The sequence below is a fragment of the Stegostoma tigrinum genome, chromosome 11 (genome assembly GCF_030684315.1).
Source record: "Stegostoma tigrinum isolate sSteTig4 chromosome 11, sSteTig4.hap1, whole genome shotgun sequence".
Classification (NCBI taxonomy): Eukaryota; Metazoa; Chordata; class Chondrichthyes; order Orectolobiformes; family Stegostomatidae; genus Stegostoma; species Stegostoma tigrinum.
The window spans coordinates 52,988,379-53,005,334 of record NC_081364.1 but is presented as its reverse complement, the minus strand read 5'-3'; the positions used below and the strand labels follow the sequence as shown (position 1 = coordinate 53,005,334).

Genomic DNA, 16,956 nt, shown 5'->3' with positions numbered 1-16,956 from the left:
GAATTTACCTGCCCATTACCGTGAATGTAGGGGAGATGCTGGTGATAACTTTTGTCCTTGTTGCCACTCTGGGTACTGCCCCACCCACTCAGCTATGGTAGTTGGTAAAATTCTAGAATCCATTGTCAAGGATGAGATTTCTAAATTCCTGGAAGTGCAGGGTCAGATTAGAACAAGTCAGCATGGATTTAGTAAGGGGAGGTCGTGCCTGACAAACCTGTTAGAATTCTTTGAAGAGGTAACAAGTATGTTAGACCAGGGAAACCCAGTAGATGTTATCTATCTAGACTTCCAAAAGGCCTTTGATATGGTGCCTCACGGGAGGCTGCTGAGAAAGGTGAGGGCCGAAAGGTGAGGTGTTCGAGGTGAGCTATTGGCATGGATTGAGGATTGGCTGTCTGACAGAAGGCAGAGAGTTGGAATAAAAGGCTCTTTTTCGGAATGACGAGTGGTGTCCCGCAGGGTTCAGTGTTGGGGCCACAGCTGTTCACCTTATATATTAATGATCTGGATGAAGGAACTGGGGGCATTCTGGCGAAGTTTGCCGATGATACGAAGATAGGTGGACAGGCAGGTAGTACTGAGGAGGTGGGGAAGCTGCAGAAAGATTTGGACAGCTTAGGAGAGTGGTCCAGGAAATGGCTGATGAAATTCAATGTGAGTAAATGTGAGGTTTTGCACTTTGGAAAAAAGAATACAGGCATGGACTATTATCTAAATGGTGAGAAAATTTGCAAATCAGAATGCAAAGGGATCTGGGAGTGTTGGTCCAGGATTCTCTAAGAGTTAACTTGCAGGTAGAGTCTGAAATTAAGAAAGCGAATGTCATGTTGTCGTTTATCTCAAGAGGGTTGGAATATAAAAGCAGTGATGTGCTTCTGAGGCTTTATAAGGCACTAGTTAGGCCCCATTTAGAATACTGTATCCAATTTTGGGCCCCACACCTCAGGAAGGATATACTGGCCCTGGAGCGTGTCCAGCGGAGATTCACACGGATGATCCCTGAAATGGTAGGTTTAACGTATGATGAACGGCTAAGGATCCTGGGATTGTATTCATTAGAGTTTAGAAGGTTGAGGGGAGATCTAATAGAAACTTACAAGATAATGTATGGTTTAGAAGGGGTGGACGCTAGGAAGTTGTTTCCGTTAGGTAGGGAGACTAGGACCCGTGGGCACAGCCTTAAAATTAGAGGGGGTAAATTTAAAACTGAAATGAGACGACATTTTTTCAGCCAGAGTGTGGTGGGCTTGTGGAATTCATTGCCACGGAGTGCAGTGGAGGCCAGGACGTTGGATGCCTTCAAGGCAGAGATCGACAAATTCTTGATCTCAGAAGGAATCAAGGGCTACGGGGAAAGTGCAGGGAAGTGGAGTTGAAATGCCCATCAGCCATGATTTAAATGGTGGAGTGGACGTGGTGGGCCGAATGGCCTTACTTCCACTCCTATATCTTATGGTCTTGTGGTCTGCATCCAATCCTGGCCATGTGACATAAGCTCTCTCAAATCTTCACTTTGGAAACCCCTGGATGTCCCTGGCAGAGTTTACTATCTGAAGGCAGCCTTTGCTCAGGACAATCACTCTTGTTCCCCATAATAATATGCCATTTTCTGTGATGGTCTAGTCTCGCCATGCCCTGAAAAGTTTTAATTCTAGTTGTGATGACCATTTTGTATCCCCCATCACCAGCTGTTTAGCTTTGCCAAGACCAGATCTTCGTGTGCTAATTGTTAGATATTGTCAGAAATGACTGGAAGGGTATCCGGGAAGTTTAAAACTAGAACAAATCCTTCCAGTGGCGCCAGGTGTAACTGCCTGTGGGAGGCAGCTCAAAGCCTCCATATTTGCTACGTGGCCTCCCGGATGGTGTTCTGACTTGTAACTGTCTGCACTTAGAATGAAATCCCACCACAGAATTCGACCTGAAGCAATATTGCGGATTTTTAAGTAGGACTCCACTCAGGCAGCCATTTTCTAATCAAAAAATGTTGAGCCAATCAAGATGAATCTTTTTCACCAATTTTGCCCCTTTAGGCTTCCACCAGAGCCTTTGACTACAATCAGTGGTAACTAACCAGCTGCCTCTCATACGAGACCGAAACTGAAGTTCTATCCTTTAATCTGTAAAGGTTGCCCGATATAGGCTTTCAGTCAAGTCGAGGTCTTACACAAACTTATGGTTGGAGTCCAGAGCAAATTTCATTAAAGAAGGGTTCTGCAGCCATTGGCCCTCTGGATGGTGTTCCAACTTTTAATTGTACACACTTAAAATGAAAGCCCACAGTAAAATTTGACTTAATAAATGGATGGTATGGCCTTTAAGTAGACCTAGCAAGGGTTTGTGATCTGTTACTTTTACAAGTTTACGTCCATAAGGGTGCTGATAAAGCTGTCGTACCGAAGATGACCACCAAACCTTCCTTCTCTATCTGGGTGTATTGGCACTCTGTATCAGCTAATATATGGGAAGCGCATGCTATTGAGCATTGCTCTCCATTGGGCCATCTGTGAACCATCAATATCCTGATACGGTGTGGAGAAACATCTCCTGTCAGCACCAGATCTTGCTTAGGATCATAGTGTGCCAACACCTTAGATGATAGCTGTTTCTTCACTTCCCTAAAGTCTGTGTTTTGGCTAGGGAGACTAGTTCCAAGGCTGCCCCTTTCTCAAGAGTAGATACAAGGGTATCAGGATTATGAATGAACTTTCCATAATCATTCACCAATCCTGGGAAAGACCTAATCTCTGGTACAGACATGGGAGAAGGGGCACATTTGATTGCCCTCACTTTATCTTCCAATGGGTTTAACCTGGTCGTGTTGCCTCTGTAGCCCAAGTAGGTCAGTTGGGATGCCTGGAACACACATTTTTCTCTTCTGAGGCTTATGTCTGCCACGGAAAAATGGCTACAATCAGTATTCATGTTCTCCAAGTGCTCTTCGTTATTCTTCCATGTTATTAGCAGGCCATCCAGATAAATTGCGACCTGGGGTAGACCTTGAAAAATGCTCTTCATTCTCCACTGAAAAATGGCACAGGCTCATGATACCCCATTGGTACAAACCTTATGGGTATTAATTGTAGCATACTTCTAGAAATCCTCATCTAACCGCATTTGCAGGTACACTTGACTCATGTCCAGCTTCATGAAGGACAGTCCTCCCTGCCAGCTCTGCATACAAGTCCTCTGTGCGAGGGATAGGCTATTTATTCCAACCCCTAGAAGCGGTTTACTGCTTGTTTAAAACCCGCAAAGGCAAACTGACCAGTCGGGCCTCACAGTCAGTGCAGCCATTCTGCAAACTCCACTGGTTTGATGATTCCTTTGTTTTCCAGCCTCCAGATTTCAGCCTTCTAGTTTTGTACATACGGCAACTGGCACTGAGTGGGCTTTGCAGAATTGTGAATTGCTTCTTGGTCAATATGCAAGGTGACCGTGGCTCATGGGATAGTTCCTAAACCTTCCTGAAAAGCTTCCAGATGTTTAATTAGGATTTCACTCAGGCAACTGTTTTCTAATCAAAAAAACTGTTGAGCCAATCAAGGTGAAACCTTGGAACCAATTCCACTCCATCAAGCTTGGGCCTAAACCTTCGACTACAGTCAGTGGTAACTGAACTAGCTGCTGCTCATATGAGACCAGAACTGAAGCTGTACCCTTACTCTGTAAAGGTTCCACAGTTAGGTTCTCAGTCTAGTCGAGGCCTTACACAAACTTAAGGGTTGGTGTCCAGAGCTAATTTTGTTAAAGACTGGTTCTGCAGTCATTGATACAGCCACACCAGCATCAACCACTATTAGAACCAGATAACCATTTAACCAGATGTTCATTTTGATTGCTTCTGATTTGGCTGTTGCTAAGCAATTTAACTGTTCCAAACCAAATGGAGGTGGACTGTCAAGGGTGTGCACTCTCCTGGATACTGGTGTACGGGTTCTCTTACTCCTTTTAGGTCTAGTGGGACTCTACTGCTGTGTTGAGTTCACATACTGGCAGCAAATACAACATCTTGCCTGCCTGGAACTTGAAGAAAATGTTAACTGTTTGGCCGAGGCTTGTCCTTTTGCAGTATTGCTGTGGTCTGACCGACAGTCCCTCTGTTCAGGATATGTTCTGAATGAGGCTTTGCATTTGTCTCCACTCAAGTGGTGTTCCCCAAGCTCATTCAGCCAGGTAAGGGCGTCCACTTCCATTCGCATACCCTGAAACTAATTTGCTCCATGTGCTGTATTTTCTAATGAGAAAGCCAGATGTAGTGCCTCTTTGAAGTCCAGTTGGTCTTTAGCTAGTAGGCATGGTTACATCATTAACCCCACTCTTGTCACCATTGAACTAACTCCACAGAATCTGGTATCCTGTCACCAAGTCACCCTTTATTAACATGTGCATAGTACCTGAAACTGATCCAGCTTTCTCAGAGCCAGTTCACAGAATGAACGGAACCTCTGACAGTCCTGTTTATATTTGTCAGCCGTGACTCCATGATCGTACCAGATTAATAGCCCCAGTCAGAGAATTCGTATATTGACATCCACCTGGTGGACCTCATTACCATCACTACAATCAATCCTCTGTAGACCACCTCTTAACTTAGACAGTTGTATCTGATTGTCTTCATAGTTTTTCTTAAAGAGCCCAGATTATTATCCTTGCTGTAGGTGTAGTCTGACCAAGGTTCAATACAATTTTAGTTCACTTTTTTCCCATTTCTATACCTTTTGAAATTAATCTGGGTTTTTGCTTAGCTTTGTTTTTATTATGACCTTTGATAACTTGTGTAACTCTACATGATTTAAGTATTTTGTACTCCCAAGATCTCTTTGCTCCTCTATCCCAGTTAGATTCTCGCGTATCATCTAAGTAACATGGCAACGTCCTTACTTTCTTCATGTTGCAAATAATTTGATTTTTCTACTGGGCTTGTGAATATCTCCTTGTTATATGTGGCAGTCCTCATCAGACTTGACTGTGTCCCACTTTCTTCTTCACTCTTGCCACACCCCTGCAATTTGGTGTCACTTGCAAATTTTGAAGTTCTTGTTTGATTCCAAAGTCTTAAGTTGTGCACAGCAATCTTCTCAGAACTGATGCTTGTGCCACTCTGATGATGACCCTTTAAATTCAGCTTTCTAATTTTATATGTTGAAGTCAGTTAGCAATCCAGTCTACTGCTTGACCCCAGATTTCACATTATCTGAGCTTATTCATCAGTCTAATATGTGAAACTTTATTGAAAGGCTTTTGAAAATCTAGGTAAACTACATCTGTGTTACCTTTGTCTATACTCTGTTACTTCAATAAACTCTATCCATGTTTGTCAAATAAAACATTACCTGTTGACATCCGTGTGACTATTAATTTTTTTTTGTTTCTGCTGATCTCAGGCTAGAGTATGCTCAACACCTGAACATTCACAGCCCTGTGCAGTAAAGGAATTTAGAAATTTACAGCCCTCTGAGTCAAAAAAGGTTTCCTGGATCCCCTTGCTAAATGGTCAACTCTTAACCTGATTCTATGACCAATCAAACTCCCTCACCTCCACCCCCACCCCTCAACCAAATATTAGATCGCTAACTTTGAAAACAGCTTCTCACCATCTGTCCCAAAAACCCAGTAAAATTTTATACAATTCATTGTCGTCACTGCTTATTCTTTTAAATGCCAGAGAACACAGACTGATATGATTCTCTGTCTTTTCAGAGAACATCCCTGTCATCCCAGGAATAAGTCAAGTGAATCAATCTAGTTATACCTTCTCCAAGACAAGAATATCCCTCCTTAGGGAAAGGGATCAAAACTCCAATCTCACCAAGGCCCTGTATTATTGCAGTAAGGATCTATACTTTTATATTCTAACTACCTTGTCGCAAAGGCTAAAATATAGGTCGCGTATCCGAATTGCTTCATGTACTTGCATGTGAGCATTCTGTGAATCATGTGCAAATTATTCTAATTCCTTTGATCATCAAAATGTACAATTATTCACAGTTTTAGGAAAAAATCTATGAAATTTAAAGTGAGGTGGTATGTCTTACAGTCACAACAGGAAAAGCTAATTTGCAAAAATAAATATTGAATAAAAGAATTAACTGAACAGGAACTAATGCTCATTGGTGAGAGAAAATAGATAACTCTTGACACTATGGCACTAGGCTAAAGGGATCAGTGGCCTGAGAGATTTATTTTGTCTTTTGCTGTAATGCTTATATCCCTCAGAATGTAAAATGCCATTTGCTTGCACAGTGTAGGTACAAAGAAAATTGCATGCTATGACTTAAATCTTGCCACCATAATGGCTGGATAAGAACCATACATGCTAGTGAGGCCAACATTGCTTTACGAATTAGCTGATGTACAGTCTGCTTCAATCCATTAAATCCATAATTCTGCTCATAGTCTAGTTTTCGCTCCTGTCTGTTAAATTACTCATGAAGCTACCTGTTTTGGTCTTTTCCATGAGTTACAGGGGTAACAGCACCACCATATCTATTCAATAATTCTTTTTGCATAACTGTTGTGAGTACAGGGGATCCTTGATTTATGAACATGATCCCATACAGGGGTGTAATTGTAAAGACCAGATGTATGAATACTTACTTTTGAATGGCTGATTTACATGGTCCTGCATCATGGTCTGACTTGCAAACAAATTGACTTGCATACAGACTCCAGAGAGAGCCATTCTCAACCAAGGGACTGCCTGCATCTGTATTTGATATGATTACTGAGACATGAAGATTAGGTTGACATTTAAGAATAATTAATTTGTTTGCCAGGAAACCTATTTTTACTTTGTGTCTCAGGAGAAGGGACAGTTTTATAGCAGTTACTCAAGCAATTGAGCATATTTGGTTTTTGGCTCCGTGTGTGAATAATCGACTAAAGTAGAATTGGACTCATCTTCTGCAGAAGAGATGGCACCAAATATGGCTAAATGTAATAGAAACTCCTTAGGCAGCTTATATATATGTCATCACAGGTAATGTCAAATAACTTACACCTTTCTATTCTTAAATAGACATTAATTCACAGCTGTTCAGAGTGGTATTACAGCATTGCTGATAGAAGTCTCCACATGGAACAGAACTTCCAGTTTTAATTGAGGGGGAAAAGTAAATCCATAGTCATGGGTTTCTGCTGTTTTTTTTTTAAATCAAAGTATGTTTTTGTAAAATGTGCAAAATGCACTTAAACAAATTTCAGTGAAAATAAAATTTTGACTCAAAGCCAAAACAGAAATATTAAACTTGGAATAACTGTATAAACTGTGTATACAAAATTCTATGACTGAATGACTGTAGTTTTCGGCATGAAATCACTAGGTTGAAATACACATCAATATTGAGCTGATTACCCCAAGCAAAATTTTAGGTGATTAGATGAAAAATAAACAATTAATGTTTTACAACCGATCAGCTTTTATGGTTACAGTGACTTTCAGATTTCTTCCAAGACTGAATTTCTCTACAAATCTCTGAAGTCATGTAAAAGAATTAAACTGGTCTTATTAACATAATGACTTTGAGAGTCTCATTTTACTACCACTGCAAAACAATTTTCTAAAGTGGTAGTTGCAACAAATTATATCGGAAAATATTTTATCAGAAAAATCTTCCTGCTTATAACAGATTTGTATTTTTCTGCTTTCTATAAAATTTGTATGTTTCAAACTCCTGTAGAAGATGCAATAAACTACAATAGAGACCTTAAAGAAAAATTCAGAAAGATTTTGGCAGTAGTGAGGAAAGTGGAGAAGAGTTGCTATTGCCAAATTCCTTGCTTTAGTTCTTGACCAAAAAAGGAATGCCCACGAAACTGAGAAATTCAGTGTGTTGTGGACTGACTTTCATCACAATTTAATCAACTTGTTTGGAAAAAATGCATTTCCTGAATAACTTCCTGCTGCTATAATAAAAGTATGTTGAAACAATGACAAATGGCAGTGAAAGTAAGCCTTAATAAGGCAAGATCTGGTATGCACGTTGATGAGTTAGGATCTATACAGAAATAATTCTACAATGCTGTATATGCTATGAAACGAACATTTTCATGTTTAAAATTTGATATTGAAAATGTTGGAAGCATGGCTATATTTGTAACTATATCTACCATCTATGTATGATATTTGAGGATATATTTATAAATAAGATGAGCAGTATTTAATGTTAAACATATTCAAATGAAATGAAAATGCATCTTAAAGCACAATGCAATTTTGGAGTTTGACTGGATTATTGCAGAACACAGTGTTGTGTTAGAAATCACGAGCGTATTGTGCCATAAATTGAACTCCACTATTCCAGAATTGTACCAAATATTAAAGATTTGATAACATATACATTTTTAAAGTACCCCAATTTACCTGACTTTCAGACCAAGATTAATAGAAAGCATGGGTCGGCTTTTTATACTGAAGAAAGTTGTTGTTTATTTCTACTTGATAATTAGAATAGAGCATAAGTAAATGGATGAATGCCAAAATGGCAATATAACTTCACTAACTAAATCCCTAATACCTGTATAAACTCCCCCTTTACACACACAGACAAACAAGTAGGAAAAACAGATTATTGGTTGAGGCAGAAATGAACTGGATAGTCAGTTTAATGGTCTTCCTGATTTCCAATGTTTAGATGATCCTACTTTGTTTTGCCAGGTCCTTATTGTTCAGTAGTCTTTTTCTGGAAGCTTCTACTATTTTAGAAGTAAGAAGTCAAGAGAGACTGATTCATTTGGCAAATGTCTTGATTTATCAATTCAAAATTCACAGCTCACTGTAACTGCTGCAGGAAATGTAACTGGTTTTCCTCAAGTTTACCCTGAGGTTTTGTTTAACTTCAGAGATCAGGCAGCTTCTGCTGGGGAGAGCAACAGCACATCTTTCTGTCACTGTATGTTCGTCTGTCTCTCTAACTTGTTTCCAGTGCTAAAAACCAATCATCTTAACTTGAAAACAACTCCAGAACTCCTGATGTCCTCACATTTGCAGGAACCCATAGCCACAAAAAAAGTGAACAATGCGCATCAAATTCCTTGCGATTAAAATTATGCAGCCAACCTCTTTTTACTAACATTTCTTTCATGTTGTAGGTTTTATAGTTTTAATGACACAGTTCTTTCAATTAAAAGGGAATTTCATTTGCTGACACCTTGTGAAGTAGTCCCATTTATGAAATGTTTTAAGCCATCTACATAAATCAAGACCTAAGAAATGATTTGCTCCTCCAGGGAAAGTAAAAGTTACTTTGCGAGTTGTATGGTCTACATTGGTTACCATATTACGGATATCAATGATTGCATTTTCTTAGAGCTGCAAATGCTTATAATTTGCAGCTGTCAAAATGTTCAGTTTCTGTGTAATATTAGACCATAAGACCATAAGACACAGGAATGGAAGTAAGGCCATTCGGCCCATCACGCCCACTCCACCATTTAATCATGGCTGATGGGCATTTCAACTCCACTTCCCTGCACTCTCCCCGTAGCCCTTAATTCCTTGTGAGATCAAGAATTTATCAATCTCCACCTTGAAGACATTTAACGTCCCAGCCTCCACTGCGCTCTGTGGCAATGAATTCCACAAGCCCACCACTCTCTGGCTGAAGAAATGTCTCCTTATTTCCATTTTAAATTTAGCCCCTCTAATTCTAAGGCTGTGCCCACGGGTCCTAGTCTCCCACCTAACAGAAACAACCTCCCAGCGTCCACCCTTTCTAAGGCATACGTTATCTTGTAAGTTTCTATGAGATCTCCCCTCAACCTTCTAAACTCTAATGAATACAATCCCAGGATCCTCAGCCATTCATCGTACGTTAAAACTAGCATTTCAGGGATCATCCATGTGGATCTCCGCTGGACACGCTCCAGCACCAATATGCCCTCCCTGAGGTGTGGGGCCCAAAATTGGACACAGTAAATGTGCCTTTTCCCTCCTTTTTCGCAAGGCAATGACTCATGACAGATGTAATTACTGGATGGTAGCATACATAAAATATCAAGACATCTCTTTTTGTGCGAGTACCGGAAAGCTGTTCAATTTCATGAAGTTGCCTAGCCTAATGCTTATCTTCAGTGGACATTCATACATTTAATCATAGAATTATAATCGCACAGAAAGAGCGAAGAAGCTTATTGTGGCTATGCCAACTCTGCAAGAGTAATTCCCTGACTCTGTCTCTACTGTTGTTTCGACATATACCTGCAAACAGGTTCTCTTCAAGTAATTATCCAATCCTCTTTTGAAATCTTCAGTAGAATCTTCTTCAGATTCTCAGCTGATCCTCCATGCTCATTGCTTTAAAGAAAGCTTTTCTTGTGTTGCTGTTGCTTCTTTTCCCAATTACTTTAAGACAATAAGACCTAGGACAGAAGTGGGCCATTTGGCGCATTAAACCCCCTCTGTCATTCTAAGAGATTATGGTTGACTTGATAATTCTCAAAACCTTGAACTGATGTCCTGTAGTTTTTGATCCTTTTGCCTACTGGAACAGTTTCTCCCTATGTGTTCTGACTGGTGTTCAAATGCATATGTTACATAAATTTAGTATTTTGTTTAGGGGGAGGTGATGGCCTGGTAGTACTATAATCACTGACTTTTAATCCAGAAAACCAGTTAATGTTCTGAATATCCAGACTTAAATCCTACCATGGCAGTTAGTGGGATTTGAATTCAATAGAAAAAGAAATCTGGAATTAAGAGTCTAGTGATGACCATGAATTCATTGTCGATTGTCAGGAAAAAACCCATCTTGTTCGCTAATCTCCTTTAGGGAAGGAAACTGCTATGCTTACCTGGTCTGACCTACATGTGGCTCCAGACCCAGAGCCATATGTGACCTCTTAACTTCCTCTGGACAATTAGGGATGGGCAATAAATTTTGCTTAGCCAGCAACGCTTTAGTCCCATGAATGAATAAAAACATAAAAAGGCAGCTGCAGCACCCAATCAAGAATACTAAAAGGATGCTGTCCTTTATGAAGAGAGTTCGACATAAAATGTAAAAATGTTATGCTTCAGTTATACTGGACATTGGTGAGACCACATATCAAATACTTTAGGCAGTTTTGGTCACCTTATTTGAGGAAGGATATAAATATTATGGAGGCCATTTCAGACAAGATTTACTGGATTGAAACCTGACATGACTGAGTTGTCTTAATAATTTAGGTTAGATAGGTTGTGATTGTTTTCACTGGATTTTAGAAAAGTGAACAGTGACTTGTCAAGCCTATTTAGAATCTTAATCAAGAAGGTTATGGAAAGGATATTTCTTTTTGTGGGTCAGTCCAAGACTCAGTCCTGGATCAGTCTTAAAATTTAGGATCACCTTTTTTTTAGGACAAATGAGAAGAATTTTTTTGAGGATTGTACACTGTAGAACTTCAGAATTCTCTAGCCTGAATTGCTTAATACCAGTAAGGAGCCATGAACCTAGTAATTTGCAGTTCACTTCAAAAACACAGGAAAGCTAAGGCCTTTGTAGTGCTAACAGAGTGTTACAGTGCCCATATTATAAAGTAAACTTGGCAACAACACAATCTCTGACAATGGGAACTGCAGATGCTGGAGAATCCAAGATAATAAAGTGTGAAGCTAGATGAACACAGCAGGCCAGCAGCATCTCAGGAGCACAAAAGCTGACATTTCGGGCCTAGACCCTTCTTCAGAGAGGGGGATGGGGTGAGGGTGCTGGAATAAATAGGGAGAGAGGGGGAGGCGGACCGAAGATGGAGAGAAAAGAAGATAGGTGGAGAGGCACAGAGAGAGTGGTCTCTCCAGAAAGCAGACAAGGGTGGGGTTGGAAAAATGTCTTGGGTGGTGGGATCAGATTGTAGATGGCGGAAGTGTCGGAGGATGATGAGTTGTATCCGGAGGTTGGTGGGGTGGTGTGTGAGAACGAGGGGGATCATCTTGGGGAGGTTGTGGTGGGGGCGGGGTGTGAGGGATGTGTTGCGGGAAATGCGGGAGCGACCAGGGCAGGCAGGTTTGTGGATTTTGGGAAGGAGATAGAAACGGGCCGTGTGGGTATGGGGAATAATAAGATTGGAGGATGTGGGTGGGAGGTCCCCTGAGGTGATGAGGTCATGAATGGTGTTGGAGATGATGGTTTGGTGCTCGGGGGTGGGGTCATGATCAAGGGGGCGGTAGGAGGAGGTGTCGAGGAGTTGGGGTTTGGCCTTGGCGCTGTAGAGGTCAGTGCGCCATACTACCACTGCGCCTCCCTTGTCTGCGGGTTTGATGGTGAGGTTGGGGTTGGACCGGAGGGCTGCCCATTCTGCAGGGGAGAGGTTGGAGTGGGTGAGAGGGGTGGAGAGGTTGAGGCGGTTAATGTCTCAACGGCATTTGGAGATGAAGACGTCGAGGGGGTTCCGTCGAGGGGGTTCCGAGGGGGTTCGTGGTCCTGCGCCCACGGCCAACAACCTCATTGCTCTGCCCACTACCTCCACAGCCAGCAACCCCAGAGGAGACAGCCACACTGAGTCCTGCTGAATCTTCACCATCCCCCCAGACCTCCCACTGACTGAGGATGAACGGTCAGTCCTAAGCAAGGGGCTCACCTTTGACCCCTACAACCACACATCAACGAATACCAGTCATGTTTGGACATAGAGCAGTTCTTCCGCCGCCTTCGCCTCCATGCTTACTTCTTTACCCGGGAACCTAACCCTCCCTCCACTGACCCCTTCACCCGCTTCCAACACAAGTCCTCCTCCTGGATACGACCCCCAGGCCTCCTACCCACCCTCAACCTCTTCATCTCCAACTGCCGTCGAGACATTAACCGCCTCAACCTCTCCACCCCCCCCTCACCCAGTCAAACCTCTCCCCTGCAGAACGGGCAGCCCTCCGCTCCAATCCCAACCTCACCATCAAACCCGCAGACAAGGGTGGCGCAGTGGTAGTATGGCGCACTGACCTCTACATCGCCGAGGCCAAATGCCAACTCTCCGACCCCAACCCCGCACGGCCTGTTTTCTATCTCCTTCCCAAAATCCACAAACCTGCCTGCCCTGGTCGCTCCCGCATTTCCCGCAACACGTCCCTCACACCCCGCCCCCGCCACAACCGCCCCAAGAGGATCCCCCTCATTCTCACACACCACCCCACCAACCTCCGGATACAACGCATCATCCTCCGACACTTCCGCCATCTACAATCCAACCCCACCACCCAAGACATTTTTCCATCCCCACCCTTGTCTGCTTTCCGGAGAGACCACTCTCTCCGTGCATCTCCACCTATCTTCTTTTCTCTCCATCTTCGATCTTCCTCCCCCTCTCTCCCTATTTATTCCAGTTCCCTCTCCCCATCCCCCTCTCTGATGAAGGGTCTAGGCCCGAAATGTCAGCTTTTGTGCTCCTGAGATGCTGCTTGGCCTGCTGTGTTCATCCAGCTTCACACTTTATTAACAACACAATCTCTGCTGCATTTCGCCTTGTGGATGTCTTAAAATGTCGTCAGAGCATATTAAGTTTTCTGGTAATCTTTTTAGAGGACAGCAGTTGACTAGCTATATGAACAAGTAATTATTTGACTTCTCTTGGTCTAGTTCACTTGGAAGTTGTTATCTTAGAGGCTTGCAAAGTTGTATTGTGAGTCAGTATTATTTAATAACCTTAATCCCTTAGCATTGCAGAGTACATTGTTGGACGTAAGAGCATGCATAATATAGTACAAGTTCCTTGGTTTCCAGTCGTCAGGTTGTTTCATCTTGTTAGAATACAAAAATTTGTGAACTCACTGGATTCAATTAAGGAATTCAATTATTCACATTTGCAAGTTAACAGCTAGCTGTCCAAAGATTTGTTAAATGACATAGTTAATTTTGTCCCAATATTTAGGGAAGTAAATCTGGGAAAATAATCCAGATTGTGAAAAACAAAGAGTTTGCATCAATCAACAAACTGCTTTTTGCAACATTAGGTCACGCCAAAGTGTTTCACAGCCAAGTAAATGCTCTTTTGCACAGTGGCAAACCTGATTGCCAATTGAGCAAACAAAATGATATCACCAACAGAAAACAGATAATGACGATATGTTCTATTTTAAGTGTTAAAGTTATGAGATCAGTATTCGTCAGCTCACAGATTATCTGCCAAGATCTTATTACTGTTTATGGGATCTTGTTGTATACAAATTAACTGCTCTTTTTCTAAAGTTACCACAGTGACTGCAATGTAAAAATAATTAACTGCGCAAGAAATACTTGGGACAGCCCGAAGTTGTTACAAACGTGCTATCTAAACCTTTCTATAAGGGAGTCATTTTAGCTGTGTTGGCTGGATAGCTGGGTTATAATGCAGAGTGACACCAACTGTATGCGTTCAACCTCACATCTTAAATCAGGCATTGTGACCACCGGGTTAAACTCAACACCAGTCATCTCTCTGTAACGGTCCTTTCTTTATTCCCTCGTGGAACATGGGCAGCACTGAGTGGCCAGCATTTTATTGCCTATCCCTAGTTGCCCTTGAGAAAGTGGTGATCTGTCTTCTTGAACAGCTGTTGTCTGTGCTGTAGGGAGGTCCTCTGAGATTATGGGCACTTTACCTTTCCCTAATTCTTTGTATCTTTGTGTTTTATTTGTTTTAAATGAGATTGAATTTTTACTTTAAATAGGTGTTTTCCAGTGACCTGAATAAACTATTTTGACTAAGTCCATTGCGTTCAGCTATTAAACTGGCTGTGTAATCAGCAATGACAGTAATCCAGCTGTGATGTTGAAGCTTTGTTATAAGTATTTCCTAAGCATTAACATCAGGAAAACTCAATGCTAAATTAGAAAGTGATTGTATTTTTAACGCAAGATTTCCTAAGTAATCGTTACCACTCTGGGTGCTCTCAAGGCTCAGGGGATGCAAGGGATGGTGATGGGCAGCAGTGGTCAGGGTGTGCTACCACTCGTTATGGATGTTTGAATAGATACTATTGGTTCCCTGGTTTGATCTTAGTATTTTCAATGTAGAAGGTGCTGAAAATGTTTAAGTTATCTTCTGAATTGCCTATAGTGTTGTACATCCTGTTTTCAGATACAGTTGAGAGATAGCAAAGTAACAAAGCAGTCGCATCTACCTATATGAGATCAACCTTGCAGAAGTAAGTAATTGGATAGACAGGTTTAGTTTCAAGACGAGTGTGTCACAAAAAGGGAACTACATGAACAAACAAGACTCTTTAAAGTATAGAGGTAACAATAGTTCCACAGGGACTTCCAAATGTTTTGAATCAAATTTCTCATTTTGCTTGTAGTTCATGTAGTTTCCTTGCCTGATACTTCAAATTTATTTCAATTTAAGAGATGTTGAAGCATTCTCAGACTCCAGTTAATAATAGCTCTTGCTTTTGAAACTCACTTGGAATGTAATATATAAAACAGTTCCCCATCACATCTTGTGACCTGCTGAGAGAATGAAGTCTGATGTAAATTTAGAAGATGGCTCCATAGACCCCTTTTTGTTAGTTGAAACTTATGATAAGAATGTCCAGTTTTTTTTCATGTATAGATGACAGTGTAGATGTTGTGTGGCTGCACTTGCAATCCAGAGTCTCTTGCGTAATCCAGAAAATGTTACATTCGATTCTGGTGTGATGTCGAGCTTCTTGAGTGTTGTCGAGCTGCGTTCATCCAGGCAAGTAAGGAGAATTACACTACACTTCTGACTTGCACCTTGTAGATGGTGGACAGGCTTTGGAGTGAAGTCAGTAAGTGAGATGCTCCCTGCAGTATTCCCAGCATCTGACTTGCTTTTGTAGGCACAGTAAAGGACATTCGTGAGGCCACTTTTAGAGTACTGCATACAATTCTGGTCACCCTTCAATAGAAAAGATGTTGATATAGAATCCCAACAATGTGGAAGCAAGTGATTCGGCCCGTTGAGACCACACTGACCTTATGAAGAGCATCCCACCCAGACCCACCTCCTTACTCCATTCCTATAACCCTGCAATTACATGTCTAATCCACCTAATCTACACATCCCTGGACAGTATGGGCAATTAGCATGGCCAGTCCACTCTAACCAGCATATCTTTTGAACTGTGGGAGGAAACCTGAGGGCAGGGAGGAAAGCCATGCAGACACTGGGGGAATGTGTACACCCTACACAGACAGTCACCCACAGGTGGAATCGAACCCAAGTCCTTGGCACTGAGGCAGCAGAGCTAACCGCTGAGCTACCATGCCACCCTAAACTTGAAAAATGCAGAAAAGATTTACAAGAATGTTGCCACAGCTGGAAGTGTTGAGCTGTAGGGCGAGGCTGAATAGGCTTGGGCATCACAGACTGACAGATGACCTTATACAAGTTTATTAAGTCATGAGGGGCATGAATAGGGTAAGTAGCCATGGTCCTTTACCTGGATTGGCATAAGCAGTGTGGCTTTGTGGCTGCTGTGCTATTACTTTGCCATTGAGGGACAATGCCAGATGTAAACAAATTTTTAGATGCACAGCAGCCTTTTAAAGATGGTGCAGGCACAAAGGATGCTCATTTTTCACTATATATCCGGAGGGCACAGTGAGTTGATCTGGCGTACAGCATGTGGTAAGATGGGAATAGAATCTGACGTGAGGAACTCTGTTGGGTGCGGCCAATGGTAAATGAGGTGCATTTGGTAAGACCCGAGAAATCTTGCTGGGTCTCATGGTGAAAAATTCCTTAAAAACTCAATGCATTTTATTCTTTGCCAACTAAGTATAAAATTTAGCCAAAGAAAACTGAAATGGCAGCATCTCCAAGCGTGTTGTTTTATCAGAGACTTTATCGTGACTTGCAAGTAAATTGCAATTTGCACAGAAGTTGAAGTTGTTATCAATTTTAATTGAGCAAAGCATAGGTTGTTGGCCATACCAGTGTTATTTCCAATTTACAGTACCATTAGTCTTGTCTTGGAAAAAGCATAAACATAGAACATAGAACAATACAGCACAGGACAGGCCCTTCAGCCCA

General features: G+C 41.7%; 1 protein-coding gene across 25 annotated transcripts in view; it reads left to right on the top strand.

Moving 5' to 3' along the window:
* The window catches only part of slmapa (sarcolemma associated protein a), a 293,580-nt gene that overhangs the window by 146,229 nt on the left and 130,395 nt on the right, over positions 1 to 16,956 (top strand). For 9 of the 25 annotated variants that reach the window (XM_048548170.2, XM_048548167.2, XM_048548172.2 and 6 more), the window contains one exon: positions 5,707 to 5,835. The exons of the other annotated variants lie outside the window; for them this stretch is intronic. In XM_048548170.2, the coding sequence (XP_048404127.1) occupies positions 5,707 to 5,835 (129 nt within the window). The remainder of the gene's footprint in view (positions 1 to 5,706; positions 5,836 to 16,956) is intronic. 25 annotated transcript variants of the gene reach the window in all.